The sequence below is a fragment of the Pyxicephalus adspersus genome, chromosome 10 (assembly GCF_032062135.1).
Source record: "Pyxicephalus adspersus chromosome 10, UCB_Pads_2.0, whole genome shotgun sequence".
Taxonomy (NCBI): domain Eukaryota; kingdom Metazoa; phylum Chordata; class Amphibia; order Anura; family Pyxicephalidae; genus Pyxicephalus; species Pyxicephalus adspersus.
The window spans coordinates 21,772,196-21,795,363 of NC_092867.1; the positions used below are offsets into that span (position 1 = coordinate 21,772,196).

The following is a 23,168-nucleotide window of genomic DNA, read 5'->3' on the forward strand; positions in this document are numbered from 1 at the left end:
CCCTATTAAAATGCCAATAGCAAATCACTTACAAACCGACTCAATCATATGAAAAGGTCGTTTGGCTATAGGATTCATATACTTCTGAAGTCAATTTCAATTTAAAATTGGTGTTCATTCATTTACTCTAAAATACAAACATTTAGAAAAAAAAGATATGTGTTCTAACAGAATAATTGTTGACCCCAAAATAATAACACGAAGATTGAGATTCCAAACTGGTTATTGGGTTAAACAGTCCCAATCATTTAATAAAATCTTTTCAACAAAGCACATACTTACCTCTCTTGTTGTCTGCTCTTCTGAATGTCGCTCTGTTGCTGAGTAAGTCCAAAAAAATCCCCTGGTAAACTTAATGTTTTGGGAGAGTCTATCTTTCCACTCTGAAGTCTAACTTGTTTTTTCTTCTGAGCTTTCCTGCAGCATTTAAGGTAAGAGGGAAGAACCAGTGGAAGGCAGAATGGTCCGGGACTACAGAGATGGTTGAGAAGAGAGGATGGCAAGATAGGCAAGTATTCACTCTCTTCTTTACAGGTATGTCCTTTACCAAATGTATTTAAGAGGTCGTTTTAGTCTTTGTTGGGATAAATATTACGTGACACAAATATGTCCTTATGCTACTAAAGTTTATCTAAAACTATTTTTTACTTTACCTTTTAGTTTTAGAATGGGCCAGTATTGGTGTCTGATACAGTATCTGGGAAGATTCAACCACCTCATATGTCCCAATAACCCTGATATTGAAGTGAAATGGACAATTTACATGGGGCATTAGGGCAGGAGTGGAAAGAAATCCCCCAGTTTAAGAGACAGGTGTCAAAATGGGAATTCTCTTAACTTGTTTCCTATTGAGAACAAAAAAGGAACATAAAAATTCAAAGGGTTTTGATCATTCCTTACTCTATCTACAAATTAAAAAAATATATGTTTTTGGCTTTGACTGGGTTGGACTGGGGACCTAGGGTCACAGTCCCTTCTGTGACTGAGGTTAGAAGATCTGTGAGACAAGCTGCATGAGAGATTATCTGACAGTCTCTTTGTTTTTACTTGTTTCTGTGTTGTTGTTTGTAATGACCACTCCCCTTATGTCAGCTGCAGCTGGTGGTCATTACTGCTCCTCCATTTAGTCTGGCCTCACACTTCATGTGATGCGGTTGATATTCACTGCTGGGATGTGAAGAGCTGGTGTGTTGTCCTCTTCAGGGTTCCTGCTCCTCCATTTGCTTATTAAGATAAGTTGAACTAAGGGGCAAGATGATGTTGGACATCCTTCAGCCAGGAAGTGACTATCTGTCTGACTGAGAGGAGGCTGCACAACTCTGAAAGACTGATGATAAGGCTAAATTTTAGCTTATACTTATATACTTATCCAAAAGTCATCATAGAGGATACACTTTTATCTGTGAAGCTGGGTGATCCAGCAAACCTGGAATGGATCTGGTCAAGGACTGAAAACATTTGCTAACAAATAGCAAATGACTTTAAGAAATTTATTCCAGGTTTCCTGGATCACACTGTGGAAAGTATATCCTCTCCAGCCTTGGTGAGCTTTAATAAATCAGGCCCAGAGTGTTTACAGAGGGCCTGAACATAGGGGGGGCAAGTCCTGGACCCCCCTCAGTCAACAAGGCCTGCCACAGGAGCCCCAAGGCTGTTTGGATGGAGCCCAAGTCAGTTCTGCATCAGGGACCACTGTTGACTACATCTGGCAATGTGGTGGGCATATGTCATATAGGCACATTACAATGTAAAAGTGCCATAGAAGTATTTACTTTTCATTATTACCACCCAAGAAGAACAAACACTCTGCAATACACTGTTTATTTAAATGTACTGTGGTTTCTTACATTGAATGACTTTCTAGAAAACACTCACAAGGCATTTTCTGTGATGTGTTTTGAATGACCCAGGCTTTGCTGTGCCATAAGAAAAGCTTAGGAATTGCTTGTTAGAGTGTTTTAAGCATTGACAAGCTTTAACAAGCCTTTTTTTTAACTACCATACGTGTGGGCCCTAACCTGCAGGATCACAGGATCAGTAGTAAATTATCTAATAGGCCTTTCTAAAAACGCCACCTAATCCTCATTGATGCAGTTGACCCCAACTTAGATGCCGTGTACCCTTACACACAAAAGAATCCTAAAGATATTGCTGAAACAAGGGAAAATCTTTGCATTCTTGTTACATCCTCCACAAATCCAGAGAAGGAAAATAGGATTTAAGCTCATAACAATCAATCAATTATTCAGTAAAACTTTCACTGAATGTTGGTTAAATTATTTTAGGCAATAAAAGTAAAGACTCAACGTATTATGTTATTCTTACAACTAATAAAGAAAATGTGTAACTTTGTAACTATTTGTAACTATACTCTGACCATTAATACTTACCATTGATGCAGTCTTCTATTTGAAATACCCAACACCAACATGTTACTTTACAAAGTTCGTAGTCCTATTACTAACTATCCCTCAAAGGGCTCACAATCAATAGGCCTACCAAAGTCACATATCAATAGGGCCAATTTTGAGGGAAAGACAATTAACCTAACTGCATGTTTTTGAGATGTGAAAGGAAACCCATGCAAACACAGGGAGAACTTACAAACTCCAAGCAGAAAATGTCAAGGCCAAGAATCGAACCTGTGACCTAGTGTTAGAAAAGGCCAGTGAGCCAACCGTGCTGCACCATCATCAATCCTAAATCTTGTGTTTGTTATAACAGTATCCAACATGCATCTTACACAAGGCTTGTTCCTGGCTTCGGCTGATTGGTAAGGAATTATAGGGAAGGTTAGTATAACTAGGTCTGTAGGTAGGCTGAAATGCAACTCTTAACTGTGCAACTCTTAACTCTTAAATCATCATTATCTATTATGAGTGTTACTACTCGTGATAATGAGCTGGGGCCGTACAACTTTCCTCTCCTGCTTCCACATTTAGGTGAGGCTGTAAAGGACAACAGGACTCAACATCAAGGTCACTCAGAAGATCATTTATAAATATGTTTTTAAAATAGTTTTTTCTATCTAATAATAGCATAATAGCACAAGAGTATATTTATTCCTGGTACCCAGCTATGCTGGGACTGTACACTGAGCTGCACATGCGCAGCCAAATGTACTATGCATTATCGAAAATATTGTGAACTGGCACATATGTTTTTTTTGCTGTAGAAAGGGCAGCACCTGTTCCTTCTGCAATAAAGAACCTGTCTGATCACAATTTTATATTATTCCCATTTCTCTAACTTCAAGTTCTGCAAACAAGAGGCTCAATATGTTAGGATGTCTGAATATGGGAAAAGGATTCAAGCACTCAATTTGTTGGCTGGACAAAGCACTGCGTAATAATAAAATGCAATAAAGCATAAATAATTTACAACAATAATTTGCAATAAATGCAGATGTTTAGACTTGCATATTGTACTAAAAATATAAAAGAAAACCTCTATACATTTCTTTTTAAAAAGTACCTTTATGATAAGTTGATGCTCTGCTTTTTAATTATCTAAATTGTTTTTTTTTTATATTTTTTTTAATCTAATCCACATTTTAATGCATTGAAAGTTCAATGAGTGTACCTCAGGACAAGCAGTTATGCTCTAAAGTTGAAAACAAGTGATTTGGTGTGTGGCAACCCTGCATGAGACCACTGACCTTATTACCATATTAATAGGACCGGCTGTTGTAGGGAAATAAAGACCAAGTGCTCATTTGCATTGCATATCTTGTACTCGGAAAACTTTTTTAAGAAGTTTACTAACTTTTATAAAGGTAATAGTGCAAATGTAAGTACCATCAAACCTGCAGCATGCCAATATCGCAATCAATAATAAAAAAAGTATCACTGATTGTCAGGACATCTATGTTCCAGCTTTCCCACACAGCAGATGTCCATTGGAAAGAAGTACACAATGACAATAATAGATTCGGTTGGTCCTTATTTACATGCACATATTTACACTCTTTCTTCAGCAGCAGGTCTTACTTTAGCATGGCAAACAGCTTCTTGTTGCTGAGAGAGAAAACACATTTTCTGGCGAGCAATTGTTTTAAGCCTAACAGCGAGGCTCCATCTGCTGTGTTGCTTCTACTTTGTCGGCTTAAATTTTGTGATGGTTGCAATATTCAAATGAATAAAAAATACCTAAAGTATATGTGAAAACACAGCCATGAAATTCTCAAATAGGATTTGACTTGTTTATGTCATTTACAATATTTTAAATCTGCAGCTATCAATGAAATATCTAGTGGTGCTGCCTCGAGGGTTTTTGACTAGGGGCGACCTGTTATAGGGTGACCCTGCCTTGTGAAAATGTTACACAAATTTTTAATGAAGACTAAAATTGTTTTACCACTGCACCATCAGAAAACCTACCTATCTACCTACCTATGTGAAATACCATGCAGCCTTCAATAATGGGTATGTAGACAAGAACTGACTGAAAGGAGGTCAACGGCATTGAGATAATGGAAAACCAAATCATTGAAGTGGTCATCTATGTTCTCTCTACTCTACTTTGCAAGCTTCATTTGTACTATGCAGCCATTAGTTGGCACTACTGACCTTATGTCTGAATGCTAATAGAATAGGAGATTGCAGGAGGCTCAATGTAAAATTATCTTTATTTAAAAGTGTCTCCAAAAGACACTTATTGAAGACCTGTAAAAAAAAAAAGCCACCTATACTTACCTCTCCAACAGTCCAAGTTTTTAGACCCTGCCAATTCATTGCCCTAAAGCTCTGCAGGTATTTGACCCATTTGAATGATTTGAAATGATTTGAATACATTCTCCCCTGCTGCATGTAATCGTTTGCTCTTCTGGGTCACAAATATTGGAATACGAGCAGGGACAGATTTGTACTTTTTGCTCCCCTAGGCTGCTCCTCCCAGGCGGTCCCTTATGCCAAGGAACTATTGCCTTGGGGTAGATGGTACATGTATCCTCTCCTGGTGGCAGCTCCAAAGAGAATGAATGGGGGTGACAGTGAGTGGTAGAGAGAGACGCCTGCTGTCAAATGTGCAGACAACAGTTCTTTAGGAACCAGAGCTGTGGTGCAAAGTGACACAGGATTGCTGGACCCCAAAGCAGGTCGAAATGAGGTGTGACAGAGGAAGCATAAGAAAGAGAGAGGAAGTGAGAAAAGGAGAGAAAAAGAGCAAGAGAGAGAGAGAGGTAAAAAAAAGAGGGAGGGAGAAAAAGAGAAAATCAGCTCACTTACATCCAACCATAAGGCTTCTTGTGTAACAGTTCTTCTAGCTGCACTGTTCAGTTGGACGTTCTAAATACACCCTGTAGAGCAGCCATCACCAATAGGTGGTCCGCGAGAACATTTTGGAAGTCAGGAGAAGGACCCCGCTGGGGGGTGTACTGGCCAGAGACGTGGACCATGTCTCCCACACGGATTGAAGACTCAGACCAGTGGGCGAGTTGTGTCTCTGGAGTTGGTGGGTTCTATTATCATGACGTCACATTGGGGTAAGTTTCTTCCCCTTTGAGTGGCACATGACTCCCCGCGCATGTGTTGTCCCGAATCTTTAAAATTTGTGGTCCGTGACGTCCAAAAGGTTGGCGACCACTGCTCCAGAGACCATGGCCTGGGGCAGGGGAAACACTGAGAAATGTTGAGCAACCATGGAGCAGTAAAATGGTTACATTTTAAGACGTAGACTGCTGGAAAGATGAGTAGAAATGGCTGCTTTTACAAGTCTATAAATAAATCTTATTATCTAATTGTTTGCTTTAAAGCTGTATTCCAGTCAATTTATTCAAGCTAAAACAAAATAAAAGGGTGGTGTGTAACATTATGTAAAGACACTAAATAAAAGAAATAAACAAAATAAAATTGATATGAACGCTATCACAATCCACAGCTTCCTTCAATTGTAAATATGTCAACCAACCACTGACTGCACATCCACAATCATTTACTGTTTAGAAACATCTGTACACATGCCTGAAAATGAACAATAATCACCCAAGCAAATCCAACAGGCCTTGACTGGCTATATGCATGTTCCTGGTCAATGATGAAGTGTTAAGCCAGAGACAGCTCATTTTTCTCACCCTACAAGCTTACTATATTCCATACATCATCAGGATATTGATAATTGGGGGCTTACCATGAGTTGGTGCCGGCTTTCTATCTTAATGGGACATCCAGCTCCCATACACTCGGTGAACCAGGAGATGTCAACAATCTGATACTTAATAACATCGTTCAACTTCTTAGATTTCAGCCATTCCACAACTTCAGCCCTAGAGTTGTTCTCAGCCACAATATGAGTGACGCAATCTCTGAAATAAAACAGAGGGAGAAAATTATTTAACCAAAGCTTTACAAAAAAAAAAGAATGTATATGGGCTGTATTTATTAATTCTTTACCCATCAATACAGCTGTTGGATGGCTCACAGCCTTTCAAATCCCTATGCATTGTTCAGTCTAGTATTAAAACTAAGACTCATTCTTCTACCTAGTGACCAAAGACCAACAGTCACAAAAGTAAATGCTGTACCATCTAATAAAAAAGCAGCCGGATGTCCGTGGAATTGACAGGCAAATACTTTATAAATAGACCCCTATGAAAACAATATTTCTATTTTCATGTCTGTACTATTAGCAGTACTGTGGCAGTAATGACTCCAACCATATCACAAAGTAACGTAAAGCTGAACTCCAGGCAAAGAGCTAAATACATGTATAAGATTTTTACCTGCCAACGGATTACATTAATACCCATGCAGCCTTGAGTTGATTGCAGCTTTGTCATACTTTACAGGAGTTCAATGACACTTCAAGGTCTTTTTACTCCCCCAGACTAGAGTGAAAGAGTGTTACTTTTTATTAACATATTGCTCTCCTTTTTTAACATATTCCTTGCAGAACACCTAATGGACTTGTAGACGTGTCCTTCTTCTACATAGTCAAAGCTTATTTGTGTGACGACTAAAAGGTCCAAGCCAAATTATTAGACTGATTGATTGCATTGAACACTGCATAACTTCAATTGGACAGCTCTGCTTTAAGTTCTAAAATATCTATAACATAATGGAAATCTTGTTCTTTATACCTGTCATGCTGAATTTAATATTATATCATTAAATTATATTTCAAATACTATCAGTCCAAAAATTTCAGCAGATTTCTTCAAAGTCTACTGTCCAGCGTCTTCTGTGCATTTGTGACAAAACCTCATTGTACGGGATATGGAGAAGGACAGAGGCTTTGGCATTATTGGCACACAATCCATGTCATGGCTGAGCTCATAGTCCGACACAATGGCAGATCAGCTAGAAAGAAAGACATTGATGTGGGTGGCATGTAAAAGATTGGTCCAGACAGTCACTGTTCTTTAGTCCTTTATGGCCCCTGGCCCACAGTGGGCTTGTGTACACAAGGGCCTTTTGATGATTCAAATGTCCATCAATGCTTGCATTTGACATGCATTGAAAAATGCAGATCAGAGGAAAGAACACCAGTTACATTATTGATGCATTGTAGATGACAGTTCTGAGGCTGCATTTGACCTGCCATGTTTTGCATTTGATCTGTACAGCCATACCTATTCAAAGCATGTTTGCATTAAAGACAAGTTTGGTCAAATGCAGCCTTTGCATCTGAATGTGTTTGAGTTACAATGTATTTGCATACATTTGACAGCAATGCCCCTGTACACAGATCCTAAAAATGCTGTGAGTAGGGATGAGCGAGAATGCCTCTGACAGTCTCGTGACAATTTCCCCGAACTTCTGATGGGTCTGCGAAATTTCACATGCCTCCAACCAGCTGTGACTGCAGGTGAGTTCATCTGAGTTCAGTTCCCACTGTCGTTGGGCTGTGATTATTGATAAATACAACCCAGTGATCATGGGGGTGCCTCCAATCAGCTGTGACTGCAGGCGAACTCAGATGAACTCTAAATTTGACAAGAACACGACCTTGTAGGGAATCACAAGGCTGCTCTCGCTTAAATGTTCTGTAAGCGAGAAAGGCCCGGTTACAATTTTTGCTCGCTCAAATTTTGCTCGCTCATCCCTAGCTGTGAGCTGACCACAACAAGCGTTGATTTATTAAACAATAAAGACTCTTACACAGTGAATTGTTCACTTAGCCTAATACATTGGTTCACTTAAAATAAAAAGCTAACATTAATTTTACGAAATGAATAATCTTTAACCCAGCCCTATAGATTCACAGTCGAAGGTTGCCATCATTTAACAATGATCATCGAGCAAAAGTGAAATAAAAGCTGATTTTTACATTAGTTTTCAGCCACACAACTGACACTATCAATACACAGAAATTATAGAAAGTTGACTGGCACAATGATAAACAAGAAATGATGATATACTATGTAGCAAGACAGAGCAGGTCATACTCTGTCACTTGGAATTACAGAATCCATCCAACAGAACCACAAACATATGTCAGAACCAAAAACAAGAGCTGGCACTTTATTCTGTCACCTATACCTTTCAGATTGAACTAAACATTCTAAATATGCCACCAGGTTCAAATAAGAATTTATATCCTGTAATTTAAATGGCATAATAGTGGTTGTAAGAGAGGACTATGGTAAAATGATTCCACTTTTATATATATATATATATATATATATATATACCACAGATTCTTTTATAGGTATTGAGAAGATGAATAAAAACTCTTATGAAAAAGTTACCTAAAAATCTTCACGGTAGCTAATAATAAACCTTTTCCTATAATTCTTTTACTGTGGCTCATTTTAGAAAATCCATGGCCTATGGTAGAGATAAAACATTATGCTCACACTATAGGAAAATAATACAAAATCAATCACACATAAGTAATCTACATATTTGTAGCAAATAGTAGTTGTCCATTTATTTATATTATTACATATGTAAAAATGTCCTTCTACTCTATATACATCAGGCAAAAAAAAAAACAATCCAGGCATTGGTTTGGGGTAACGCATAGTAAATCATACAACAAAATATCTCAATTCAAAATAATGCATACAACCAGTGCTAAACTCCAATCAACATCAAAACTGACGGCTATTTCAGGGCAAACTGTAATCCCACTCTTACCGCTCTCATGCATTCAGGCTTTCTTTAACACTGTTCAAATCCTCCATCCCTTAATAATAGCATTTTCAGATTTTGGAGACCAGTAGGTCCATTTGGTTGCGATTATGAGACTGTGCCAGAGAGTCCTCTTTTGTGCCAGCAGTCTCTCTTTTAGATCCTAAGATGACCCCCCCCATTTAAAGATGTGACATTAACACCCAAAAAATAAACTAGACCTCATACACATAGACTAAAGCTGCGTACACACTTGCAATTTTTGTCGTTGGAAAGGATCTTTCACGATCCTTTCCAACGACAAGGGACTGCACGATGCATGAACGATGCTGTACATACAGCACCGTTCATGCTCTATGGAGAGGGGAGGGGGAGAGCGACGGAGCGGCACCCTGCTGCGCGCTCTCCCCTTCCCTTTCATTAGGATCGGCTGTCGTACCATCGTCCGTGGATCCGGCAGGTCGGTCGTCCGGACGATGGACGACACCGACTGTACACACGGCAGATTTTCGCCCGATAATTGGCCGATGTCGATTATCGGGCGATAAAAATCTGACGTGTGTACGTAGCTTAAGAGAGACTTAGGATCAGAAGGTCAACTGACCAAAAAATAAGGTAGGTAAAAGAGGCATTTAAATCACTTTTTTTTGTTAAAGAAGGGTGCGGAATAGCCATTGTGGAGGGTAACCCATAGAGTAGGTGTAAGGCAAATATAAGATTAAATATATATATATATATATATATATATATATATATATATATATATCAAGTTTAATTTTAAAAGTTTAACTATAAGATAAGGGGAAGCAAAGAAATCTAGATCGGAAGTACCATTATAAATAAGAGGGGCATGATGGTGATGCTTTCACATGGTGGTAAAATGTAAGATTCGGTGGAGTGGTTACAGGAAAATTGGATGATGAATAAAATAAAATATTTGATATATAAATAATATTTACTTCCAAAAGAATCCTCATCTCTCCCAAATGGTGGCCTTTTATCTATACTAAAAAGATTGCTTAGCTGGTCTGGGTATTCAAACCTGGGAGCCATAAAAGAAAAATACTGTGAGTAATTGTGAATACATATGTATTTATAAATGTTTGCGAATTTTAAACAGATTAATTATGAATATTTCTGCGAATATAGGCTGTTTTTGTTCCTGAGGAAGCGGACTTAGCTCTGTGAAACACGTTAAACGTTTAAAGTCTCTTGACCTAAAACAGACCAACTACCGTATGTAAATTGAAAAAAGAATTTGATGATTTTATGTACTTTAACTAAATCTTGAATAAATATATGTTTTAAATTCTATTTATATATTAAATATACTGAGTATGATTGAATGCTCTTAAAGTTCCGAAATCAATAATCTCTACCTATTTTTAATGAGATTTAAAGTGGGAGCAGTGACATTTAAGCTAAACAGGTGAGCTACAGCATGTATTGGGTGGCAAGTAACCCTCCAACAGAAGAAAGGAGCTTAGAGAATAAAAGGATTACTAATCAGTGTGCTGAGGGTGTGCATTTACTGTCCAATCACAGTCTGGGGGCGGGGAGGTGACTAAGCTGCATTGCTTCAGTGCTGTAAAGGAAAGTCCGGTCACCAAGCTGGCTCTGCTGTTGCATACAACTGCACATATCTGAAAAATAGATGGACAGAAAACAATTTCTTTCATGGTTGAACATCTCTTCCTAATGTATTTTAGTGGTGTATTTAGCCTGAAGTGTAGCATTAAACTACCATCACTTTTACTCTCTGCACATATTTCTGTAGTCCAATGGGCCACTCATCCAGAATTTGGGGTAAACGGTTTCAAGTATGTCTACAGCTTATTACCGAGGCTTCACTTTAAGCAGCAAATTTCATATCACAAATTATGCTATGCTTCTATTTTATGAACAAGAGCATGTCTCAGTAAATAATGAATAATTAATCAGATGGAATTTGGACAACGGGAGCTCTTTTTAATGTATGAATCCCCCACATCAAAAAGAAGCGTGGCTGCGGCGGGTTTCTGGCGTAAAATCTTGCTTTTGTGCCTATTTTTATTACTGAAAGGAACTTCAATTTTTCCTCTTCCATTTACAGAGAGTAAATCTGACTTGCCAACAGGAACAAATTGCACACATTCCTCTTATTCTTAATGAGTTCATAAAAAGTCATGAAAATATGAATATTTTAAGTCATATTTATTCCTCCTAGGCAGCACTTTCAATCCTAGGTAAGGGTTTTAAAATGCTTTTCTCACAAATGTCACTCCTTTCCAGCAATTGCCTTTGAAAATATTGTATTCCTGTAGGAGAGGTTCTTATTAACCGAGTCCACAGTGTCATGCTTCTCCTGCGCAAACCAGAAGTCACATTTATGGGTGGAATTTATTAACTGCCTCACAGCGATGGTAACCCACAGAAATTAGTCAAATAGTTTCATTTTTAGATGAGTCACTGAAATAAATACACTCTTTGGAAGTCATACTGCGTTCCCCTGTTTTTCAGCATCTTACAACTGATAATTTGCAGCAGTTGGAGATTATAGAGAAGCAAGGAAATTTGGGCTTTTTATCTCATTAATTGCCATGCTGATTTTAAATGAATAACAAAGTGTTCAAAGTATGTGCAACAGGTTCTGATTACCAGGAGAAGCTTAGGGAGTCAATGTCAATGGGTTCACTTTGGAACAGCTTCTCCCCAATTCAATTGAATGGGAATGAACGTGAAACAGAGGCAGACCAACTGCAGGTCAAATGCACCTGAAATGAATTCTGAATGATCTTAGAACATGCAAAACTTACATCAAAAGTATACTACATTTGTCCATTAAAACTCACCGATAGGGTACCCTAAATAAGTATGGTCACGGTAGGGCTTATTCACGTATTTCATATTAAAGCATACATAGACTCCGAATTTTTACTTTACATAGAAGGGTAGACAATCCTTTTATTTAAAGTAAACATTTTGTTTGCTTGTGCAACAGCGACAGCACCACCCCCCTATGTCTTGATCGTCTCAGCGGTCAAGACTTATTGGGAGCGCAAAGCTTCCCGGTATGCCTACGCAACGCATCCCAAGGAGGGTCTTAGCTGCTCCTTCTGCGCATGCCCTAATCTCAGGGCATGCACAGAAGGAACCCTTTCATTATGAGAAAAAAATTGCCGATCTCATGCATGCGCAAATTTTCCCCAATCTACGTCATCTAATCTTGCGTCTCCACAGGACGAGATCGGGTGACGCAGGAAGAAGAATCCGAAAAATAGAGAAGAAGATGTCGGCTCCTGGGGTTCCCCCTGCCAGGCCTAAGACGCATACCAGAACAACGTGGGTCTCATTGGCAGAAACCTCCGGACGGATAGACCTAGTCTGTTGAATTTTTTTCTTGAATAAAAAACAGTTCATGGTGCAAAGAAGGTTGGGGGTCACTACTTTAAAGAATAATTGCATTTTTTACACAAAGAGTACTAATTTTTTTGGCACCTCCTTACTAACAATATTTAATCTCAATCCTCTGCTCAAAATAATTACTTATCTGCAGGGCTGCCAACAAGGGGGGTGGCAAGGGGTACTTGTCCCAGGCCATGATCAAAAGAGCCTGACTTTAGTAGTGCTGAAACTTTTAGACATGGAGGAAGGGAGCCCAGGAAGTTTACCAAGTACTGATGGCGGCTCTGCTTATCTTTATCAAATGGCCACTTTTCACCAAAATGTTAAAAACCTTTAGCAGAAATATTTTTGCACTAGCCACACCTGCACAGTGCCTGTTGGGCAGCCCGGAGATAGTGATTGGCTTGGTCACAAGGAGTAGGGAGAAAGCATTTAGTCCTATTTTCCAAATGTTGCTACCTAAATCTTGCACAGGGTTTGGTAATTATCTACATTTACTCTGTATATTGTATTTGTAGATATAATGATCATACGAAGCTTTAAAAAAAGATTCTTCTTTCTTAAGTATATAAAGTTTAAAATATGGACATAAGTCCGCTATCTTTAAAAGTATTATTAACTTGCAAATCTACTTTTTAGATTAAAAGTATAATAGTATCCTTATTTAAAATGACCCCGGCACCATTATCTGCAAGCTGCCTTTACATCAAGGACATTTTTTGCAGTAGCCAGGTTAGAGAAAGTCAAGTTTGCTTCAACTTTAGTAAATTAAATTCATAGTTTTATTATTTTTATTTTAAAATCATCAAGTAGGTCTCAGAATCGGGTGCTTGCATACAATTGAAAAAAAATAAGAGCTTTTCCATATTTTTTAATAAAACATTGCCTTCAGCTGCATTTCTACCACTGACAAAGTCACAGTTCAATTAAGAACACGATACAGATATAACAGAAACGACATCCTGCCACCTACTGTTACTTTGTAACAGAGCCGCTTATTTGAGAATTTTCTTACGGGATATTCCATACATAACACTGCGTTCTGTATATCCAAAATCTTTTAAAGTTAAAGCAGTAAAACAATAGGTGAAAAAAGCAACCCTGACATATAAATCAATATGTAATACTTGTATATAGAACTTTATTAAACTCAAAGGGAAATAACATTTAGGAATTAAAGTATTCTTAAACCTTTCAACAAAAAAAACTACTTATACCTAAGCTTTACAATCAATGAGCACACAACCATCATAGCTTCTGGTCATGCAACATAGAAATATTTCTCTGCAGGCCCTGTTTTTTTATTTCTAAAAGGTTTCTTATTACATTAAAATAGTCTTAGACTCCAGTGCCAGTGCCCAGGTTTATTTCTGCATGGTGCAAATCCACGTAGAATATTTGCACTATAGGGCAGACCTACCTGCCACAGCACCCCCAGTTCAATGATTTTTTTGGGAAGATAAAGTAATGCCAAGACTGTACATGCATGGTTTGGTGCATGCTTGGCACTGTTCTCCACATCCCTACCTGGCCAACGATGGTCAAAAAAACAAGAAAAGTTGACAACTAGGGATGAGTGAGAATGCCTCTTGAACTTCCAATGGTTATGCGAAATTTTGGCGAACCGATCTCGCGAAACCATCAGAAGATCGAGGAAGTTATAACAGGATGATTCACAGGAGATTCACAGGATTCCCTGGGAATCCTCATGTTTGCCATCCCCGTACAACAGAGGTTCTGCATTAATTGATCAGTAATCTGTGTCCAGATATGGGAAGCTCCATTGAAGACCCCCCCAAAAAAACACATCATCACATCAATGCATTCTGTCCTGGTGACAACTGCTCACCCCTTTGTCCTGGTGTCACTTAGTTAAAAATGTGAGTTAAGACATAAATAGAGTTGCAGAAAGAATATTTTTTAAATAATATTTTATAACTTATATTATTATAAGGAATTTGGGCTCTTTTAAATGCAGTTCAGCAATCTGTTTGGTCAATTTACACTTTATCATCTGGATTCTGTTAAACCTTTCTCTTAAAACTTTCTTTTGTCCCCTTTAAGATGCAGTCATGAAATGCTAACCCCGTCTACCTCTGTTTGCATCCAGGGGGGGACATGAACACTTCTCAATTGGTTGTCCGCTGAAAAGTCCTTTTCTGAATGGAGTAGCAGAAGATGGCAGCAGGAAGGGACAGGAAATGATTGTCCATCTCAGGTGCCCTCTAAATTGGTGGTGGTCCCCTGAACAAAAAGCAGTGATGTAAAGGGACCTTAATGTCAGATTTAAATAAGTATATCTTTTTATACAAAGTAAGGAAACATTTGATCCTTCAGGATACGTTGGGTGGCAAATGGGTGGGGGGAAAGAAATGGGTTGAAAGGTTTGACATTTTGCACTTTAACATTTGTATAGATGTACATTCAATTTTGGGATAATCTAGAACATAAAAATAGAATAACCAAGAATAAATAGTTTATCACAGATTTATGATTCATTGTTGTGAAAATATCTGCAGATGTAAGGTGTAAAATGGCCATGACAACCACTTCATACCTACTTATCGTGTTTAACACTTTGGGTTACATACATTTGCAAAGGCCATAATTAGATTCTTAATATGCTATGGAATCTTCAGCTCAGAGAAACAATGGCAAAACATGTATTGAGCCTGCTTGATCTAGAAATTTGACTTATCAAACTTAATTTAATTTTGAGCTTCAAGTACAAACGTGAGGACTGTATCATGCAGACTCTGAGGCTGACAGAGATGTTGAACAAGTGAAAGACATCAGTGGCCTCTTGACAGTCACAGGCAACCACTCATGGGTTGTGATGGATTGGTGAGCAATGTTTTCTATTTATGCCCCTCTAGATCACCCACTAGTAATACAATAGCCAGATAATGTGGGTAATAATAGAAACAAACAGAATTAGGCAAATAGCTATATTCACAATTTTGCATAGATATATATTGTGACAGGGTGTCACTAAAGGTCTCAGGAAAGTGCATTAAAGGCTCCAGTGAAATGAAAGCGAGGATGTTTGGATAGGTTTTTTAGGAAAGAAACCTGGTTCTTTAGGGCCTTGGACCAGAATAGAGCCAGAATCTGTTCCAGGCAGGTGAAGGGAGTGGGTACCAGGCAGCATAAGACGGGACAGAGCTCCAGGAAAACCAGCGGGCTAAACTAGATTGGAACTGTGAATGAAACAGTGTTAATTTAGTGTGTGTTAGTAAGAGAGGGCAGCTAAGTGAGGTAGCCAAAGGCCCAGTTATGCTACTGTTTGTTATTTTTGTTGTGACATGCCGGAGAGTGTAACACTTGCCTAAACAAATAAACCTGCTGTTATTTTGGACTTTAAGAGTCCACTGCCTCTAATCTGCCCTGTAAGCATCCTGTTAACATGAGCAACCCCCAGTAATTTACCACAATATATATATATGTATATACACATACTCACACACACACACACACATCACACCGCTGTGGCAGTTTAAAAGTCAAAGTACATTATCCTGCTGGAAGCAGTCATTAGAAGATTGGTATACAAAGCTAAGGTAGGTTGTGGCATTTAAATGATGCTAAGTTGGTACTAAGGGGCCAAAAGTGTGCCAAGAATATATCCCCCACACATTAGACCACCAATGTTGATGCAAGGCAGGATGGATCTGCTAACATGCTTTCATGGTACCAAAATGGTACACCAAATTCTGACCCTGCCATCTAAATGTCACAGCAAAAATTGAGACTCATCAGACATCAGAAAATGTTTTTCCAATCTTATCAATTTTAGTGTACCTTCAGGTGTCTGTTGACAAGAGTTGCACCCTTTGTGGTCTTCTGCTGCTGTAGCCATCTTCTTCAAGATTTTATGAGTTGAACATTCAGAGATGCTCTTCTGAATACCTCAGATGTAACAAGTAGTTACATAGTTACATAGTAGGTTAGGTTGTAAAAATACATACGGTATGTCCATCAAGTTTAACCCCTAGGGAAATAAACATATCCCAGATATAAAACCCTATAGGACATAGCTGGTCCAGAGGAAGGGAAAAAAACCAGGTACAAATTGCTTCAACAGGGGAAAAAAATCCATCCTGACTCCATGAGGCAATAAGATGTTCCCTGGATCAATGGTCTCTGTTATCTTTAAATCCTTAATACCTAGTTATTTGAGTTACTATTGCCTTTCTATCAGCTCAAACCAGTCTGGTCATTCTTCCATGATTTCTGGCATCAACAAGTTATCTTTACCAAGAGCACACACTCACTAAATAATTTCCCTTTTCCAGATCATTCTCTGTAAACCCTCGAGTTGGATGTGTATGCTAAATCCCAGCAAATCAGCAGTTTCTGAAATACTCAGACCAGCCCCCTGGCACCAACAACCATGCAACTTTAATCACTTTTCTTCCCCATTCTAAAAACTTGTAAACTTCAGCAGGTTGTTTTACCACGTATATATGCTTGTGTACAATGAGTTGCTGCCACGTGTTTGTCTGATTAGATTTTTGCCTTAACAAGCTGTTGAACAGATGTGCCTAATAAAGTGGCTGATGAATGTATATATAGTACTCAAAAACATATGAAGAATGTGTTAATGACTATATACGTGGGTGGTTAAATAGGAATATTTTAATGCTGCCAATACTACTGGCTGATATTAAGAAAGAAATGTGTATTCAGGTTCTTTTTATGAAAAAATAAATGCAATATTTTTTGTTTTTGCATTTATACATAACTGTTTTTTTTTATTTCTGCCTGGAGTTTTGTACAGTCGCCAATTATTATACTTCAATCCATAGCGAATACTTCAATTTCCTGTTTATCTATAACAACAAATATGCAGCTTGTTACATTCACTAGAAATACCACAGACCCCGTCTGATTTTTCCTGTGCAAAGAAAAATCAGTTGGAGAAGGAACGTTTGCTTCCTGTGGTTTATCTTTTTGTTATACAAAGATTCACATTAATGGTTGTCTATGATGCAAAGCTGGGAATGTTTATATGTGCCATACCCACTGATGTGGTAGAAGCAGAAGGGTTGCTGATGGCACTGCTCCCCCGATACCTGTACAGCTGTGCCCATTTCTTGGCACACACAGCAACAGACGCAGGACACTGTGCTATACATAGCAGAAATGACAAAGCTGAGCATTATGCAACCGTAACATAACAGATGCTCCATAACGATACAACAAGCTGTATTTTGACCTGCATTTCACAGTTTGCTACATAGGAAGATGACTTGGTTTATTAACGACTTGGAAAGTTTCTCAGCGTAGATGATGAAATCCGGTACAATAGAATTTGCAGTATAGCGACATCATTGTAGTGTTACCATTAGTGTTGGTCGAATATCTCACTATTCGAGTCAACAGATATTCGATCAAATAGTGAGTAATTCTCGGGGTGATCAAATGCCAAATTTGAACACTATTGAAGTCAATAGGGTCTTTTAAGGGCTGCAAGAGCAATCAGATTGCTTCTGCAGCCCATTACTAGTTGTATGTGTTGTTGGATAGCACTGTTGCAGCGCTGTACTATGTATTCTTGGATATAGTTTCTTTATCCAAGAATACAGGACACTACAGGTGATGAATGGGGATAAGTCCCCATTCATCACCTGTAGTGCCTAGAGATCATAGTGGAACTGCAGAGGTAATCTGCTGTTCAGTTCCATTGTGACGTCACGTGGGAAACTGAACTGCAGACCTCTGCAGTTCCACTACAATCTCAAGGCATTACAGGTGATGAATGGGGACTTATCCAAATTCGAACAGCCATATTCGCATCGAATATAAGGAAAACCCAAATTCAAACACCAACACTGGTACGGGAAGCCAATGACATGCACATACATGTACAGTACATTGTACCATATACCGAACATCCATACCGTGGAGGTCCATCAGGAATGAGAAGTGCAAATGGACAAGTCAAGAACAGGCCCAGGCACTGACCACTGGGCAGCATTACAGATAATACATTGCAACTGATTCATCAAAGCTTTCCAAGACTGGAGAAGATAGACTATCATGGGTAAACCTGGTCCAGGGTTGGAAACATTTGCTAAACAATAGCAAATTATTTTTGAACAAATTAATTTCAAGTTTGCAGGAGCACTCAAATTCATTCAAATATGCTTCTGTTATCTGCACTTAATTTTTGGTATTCAAAGTGAGTAGGGATTTACTTTGCACATGAATAGATAATCAAAGAGAATCTTCACTTGATTTATAATGCTTAACTCAGATATTTATAATACACCTCAAAAATCTGGTACAAAACACTGATGCTTTTTATGGGTTATCATGGGTTGTTTGAATGTAAAACACAAGGGATTAAAAACTAAACATCTCTACACATCTCTGGCCACTCTGTTCATTGATTGGATTTCAGTTCTTTTAATCATGAAGACTTAGTATGATATGTGGCCATTACTTAGGCTGGAGTCTGTCTAGAAACACCCATTCCTCCAGACTAACATCCATCCAGTCAGAAGAATAGACAGAAAAAGCAGAAATGATTAGGGTAATAAATGTGACATCTTCCTCTTATGGCAGGGGTGTCAAACTCTGGGCCGCGGGTCAAATCTGGCCCACAACGCTCTTTTTTTGGCACCCAAAGGAATACTAAATATGAACTGCAGCTGGCCTGCCGCTGCATTGAAATAGTGCCGCTACTACAATTCCTAGTATCGTCTATAGACCAGCGGGCTCTCTGCCTATGCGTGGCCCCACATTGGACTGTTTTATAGATGCAAATAATTCCGGGAATTGTAGTAGCGTTGCTATTTCAATGAACAGGGAATTCCAGCAGCGGGCCACTGATAAGATTTAGCCCCGCATTGGCCGCATCTGGCATTTCCAGCACTCTCCCTCAGCTACATGTGGGAGACGCCAGGAGGCTTTTGGAGTTACAGGGGCTTTAAGTTTAGCGCAGGCGGACGCGACTTTGTCTAAGTTTTGTGTATTTGAGTTTGACACCCCTGTCTTATGGTATAGAGATGAGAAGAAGTGGATCTGATGTATATTCCATCGGGAAATACTCACAAAGTGCTGACAACACATTTTGAGATTTTAGTGCAGCATAGGCAATGTTGTCAGCTCCCTACAGGTAGCTAGGGGCTGTCTACATTTTTAGCAGGATCAAGAGGTATTTGTAATGTTTTACCAGATACCAGATGGATAAATGTACATGTAGTGTATTTTAATAAATACGTCTTTTAACCCAGGCACACACCAGCCTTATATTTAGGGAGGTAGGAGCCTTTATGGCTAAAAATCCATTATGTGAGTAATAACTGTAATGTACCTAATTGGGATCTGGTATAACCCACCTCACATAAACGACTGTGATAAAGTTCAGTGAGGCCACAAATTGAAAAGGCAGCAAGAAGAAACAAGGTCCTTAATGTGTGATTTTAAATACCCAAACCAGAACATAGAAGCTGTTTGTTCTAGTAAAGAATTTGACTTTTCTACCACAATATTAGACAGGCTCCTTATACAAGAGATGCAAGACTCAATGAAATGTTTTTTCCTATATTTAGATATCTGCTATAGAATTTTTGTTTCCAAGATTTGTATTATTCATCATTTAGTTTCAGTGTCTGTTTAGTTTGTAATCAGCAAAAAGAAAAAAAATTGCTACTGATATTTCAACTATTTTTTAACCTAGAGGTGAGGCTCTACAAGATTCCCATTGCATTCTTTTATCATAGCAGCCACCATAAAAAACAAATCAAATCTGGAACATCTGGACAATAGTCACTATAACACTGAAATATTTGGATTTGGTGTGTAATGAAATACTGAAACAATAGCTAAACACATGAATTTTTTGGAATGGTTAAAAATTCAGTGGCAATTTAGTTTTGCTGATTACAAAACTAAACAGACACTTAATCTAAATGATGAATATTACAAATTTTGTAAACAAAAATTCTTTAGCAGATACCTAAGTAAAAAAATAAAAAACATTTTCAATGAGTAAAATAAAAGGATATGGCTGAATAGTTTTTAATTTTGAATGTCAAGAAAAGAAAACTTTAATTTGCCAAAAGATTGAGGGCACTGAAAATAAATTAAGAAATGTAATCAAATCTGAAATTAGGTTAGCAAAGCTTACAGTAGAATTATGGTCTCCCATTAAAACAAAAATATACTCTGAAGCAATTATAATTGCATATGCACTTAGAGTCTCCTAGCCCCACTGCAAAGTCCCACAAATACCAGTAGATCCTGCTAATATACATCAGACAGCTACACCATAAAACCATTGGCAGGTGTGTATAACAATGACTACCTGTCAAATAGTGGGATATATTTGGCAGCAGGTGCACAGTTAGTCCTTAAAGGTGATTTGCTGAAAGTCAAAAAATTGGCAAGGATAAAGATCTGAATTACTTTTTCAAGGGTCCATTTGTGATTGTTGGATGACTGGTCCGGAGCATCTCCTAAATGGCTGGTCTTGTGGGCTTTTCCTATCACACAGTGGTTGGTACCCATCAAAAGTGGTCCAAGAAAAAGATATTTGGTGGACAAGTGAGAGGGTTAATTTTGATGAGTGTGGGGTAAAGTCTAACCCGTCTGGTTTGATCCCACTGAAAGGCTTTTATAGCTTATTAGAAGTAGACCCAAAAGGACTCATAAATGTACAAAAACTTAACTGGAATATTCTTAATTACATATGGACAAGGCAAAAGGCTGCTGGGAGAATATCCTTTTAGACAAAGAAAGAATTTTTTGACAAGATACATCAGCTTTATGTCCATAAATGAAAAATGCAGCTTTCAAGGAAAAGAACACAATGGATATTGAGAAGACCCAGTTATGTTTTGAGGGCTTTGCAACATCTGATGTGACATCAAGGCATTTTGGAGCACAACCCTTTCCAATGTGAATAAGCTCTGTTTCAGTCATAGGTCCTGGATCCTCCAGTATGATAACAGCACAAAATACACATATAAGTGACCTTATATTAGCTCTGATTCAATATGGTAAGAACTGAAACAATATGGAGAAGGCATTCATCAAACCTCATGCAGGTGAAGCAATTTTCTAAACTGGTCTAGTTTTTTTTAACTAAACTAACTTTTTTAACTAAACTATCTTTGGACAGGTGAAGAAGTCTCAAAGAGAGGTACTGGAATCACTTGTTTGCTGGATTAACTCTAAAGGATGTGCAATAAACTGGTTATGGGTCCCATCATGTTTGTCCAAGCAAGTTACAATTGTCTAATTATTTCTGTGGGAATAAAATTTCTAAAGCATTGTTAAAGCATTTTGGTAAATATGGAATGAACATTGGTGGGTGCCAATTACTATTGTCAAAGTACTTATGTCTTTTTTCATTTTCAAGTCACTTTGCTATACCCTTTTCCTAAAACATCATATTTTCTCAAATTTAATAGGATACTTGAAAAATCAAATCTACTTTGTATACTCAAGTATAAACTAAGATTTGAAGTCCTTAAAATGCCATTAGAAATAGCATCTCGGTGTATACTCAGGTGACACCAAGTGGAATATCCTGGATTTGCATTTGTCTCTGGTTTAACAGATCTGAGCTTGTAACAGTTTACATGAGGACACAGTAACATATACTGGTGACCAATACCCATGCATATTAGATTTCTTAAGAGCAAGTGACCCATCACAACAAACGTAAAACCTTGTATATAGCACACCATAGATGTATTTATTCATGTTTTTTTAACTGACATTTCTATACATTTCTGTTTGGAATGTTAGCAGTTTTTAAAGTAAAAGTAGGCACCTGTTTATATTCAAGTATATACCATATACATTTGTTTTATAGCTAAACTTTTTTTCTAAAAAAATACATTTCACTTGCATTTTTTGTAAAAAAAAAAGTATTTTTGTCAGTAAATTCCATTTAAAATAAAATAGTGTTTTTAAAACAACTTTGTCAAAAAGGCCTATAGTGGATATGTGAATTGTTTTGACCCATACAAGAAACAGGAACAATAACTGTAGTGGATAAATTCACTTTGAAAATAGCTCTATTTCTATCACAGTGCAATAGTCTGAGATATCTCAGGAGCCCTACCTTAATTCACTTTCAATCTGGAAACCTCTCCTCCTCGCCAGTTCCATCAGAAAATTCCTCCGACTTGCCCCCATTTTCCTTTCCACAAGAAAGAGGACAACTTCTTTAAATTTCACATCATATCGGTAGAAGGAAGAGGAACCATGTAGAATTTTGGGTTTCTTTTTAACAGGGACCAAACCTGACCCTCTAACAAGATCCATGATAGAAACTTATTGCCAGTATAATCATCAATGAGCCAAACATTCCTCTGCCAGCTGCTTTTTGATATCACACCCAATTTCTGTTTTCCTGCCTGGTTGGTGGTTTTGATGCACTACTTCTTGTACATCTGCAAACATAATTCACTTTGAACTGAAGCTGAATTATTTTATAACAACATATAACTAAATACCACCAAACAGATGTTCATTTTTTCCCCAACAACAATACTTTGCTTGTCCCAGTTACATGAAATAACATGTTTGTCATTTGCAATGTTTGTAATGTATCTGTCATGTAATGCTAAGAAACAGGGAGACCAATATCATATATATCAAAGTGTTGCAATTACAATGATGGCAAGCATTTAAAAAAGCAAGCATCAGTACAACAGATATGCATATATTTACCAAGACAGTTTCTCAGAAAGT

The 23,168-nt window shown here is 37.9% G+C and overlaps 1 protein-coding gene across 1 annotated transcript in view; it reads right to left on the bottom strand.

Annotated features, from left to right (window-relative positions):
- DNTT (DNA nucleotidylexotransferase) overlaps nt 1-22,746 on the bottom strand; it is a 176,225-nt gene extending 153,479 nt beyond the window's left edge. Inside the window, exons 1-2 of the mRNA XM_072424484.1 lie at nt 22,537-22,746; nt 6,127-6,301 (exon numbers count right to left, since the gene is read on the bottom strand). Of these exons, the coding sequence (XP_072280585.1) occupies nt 6,127-6,301; nt 22,537-22,739 (378 nt within the window). The 5' untranslated portion in view covers nt 22,740-22,746. The remainder of the gene's footprint in view (nt 1-6,126; nt 6,302-22,536) is intronic.
- Nucleotides 22,747-23,168: the final 422 nt, after the last annotated feature.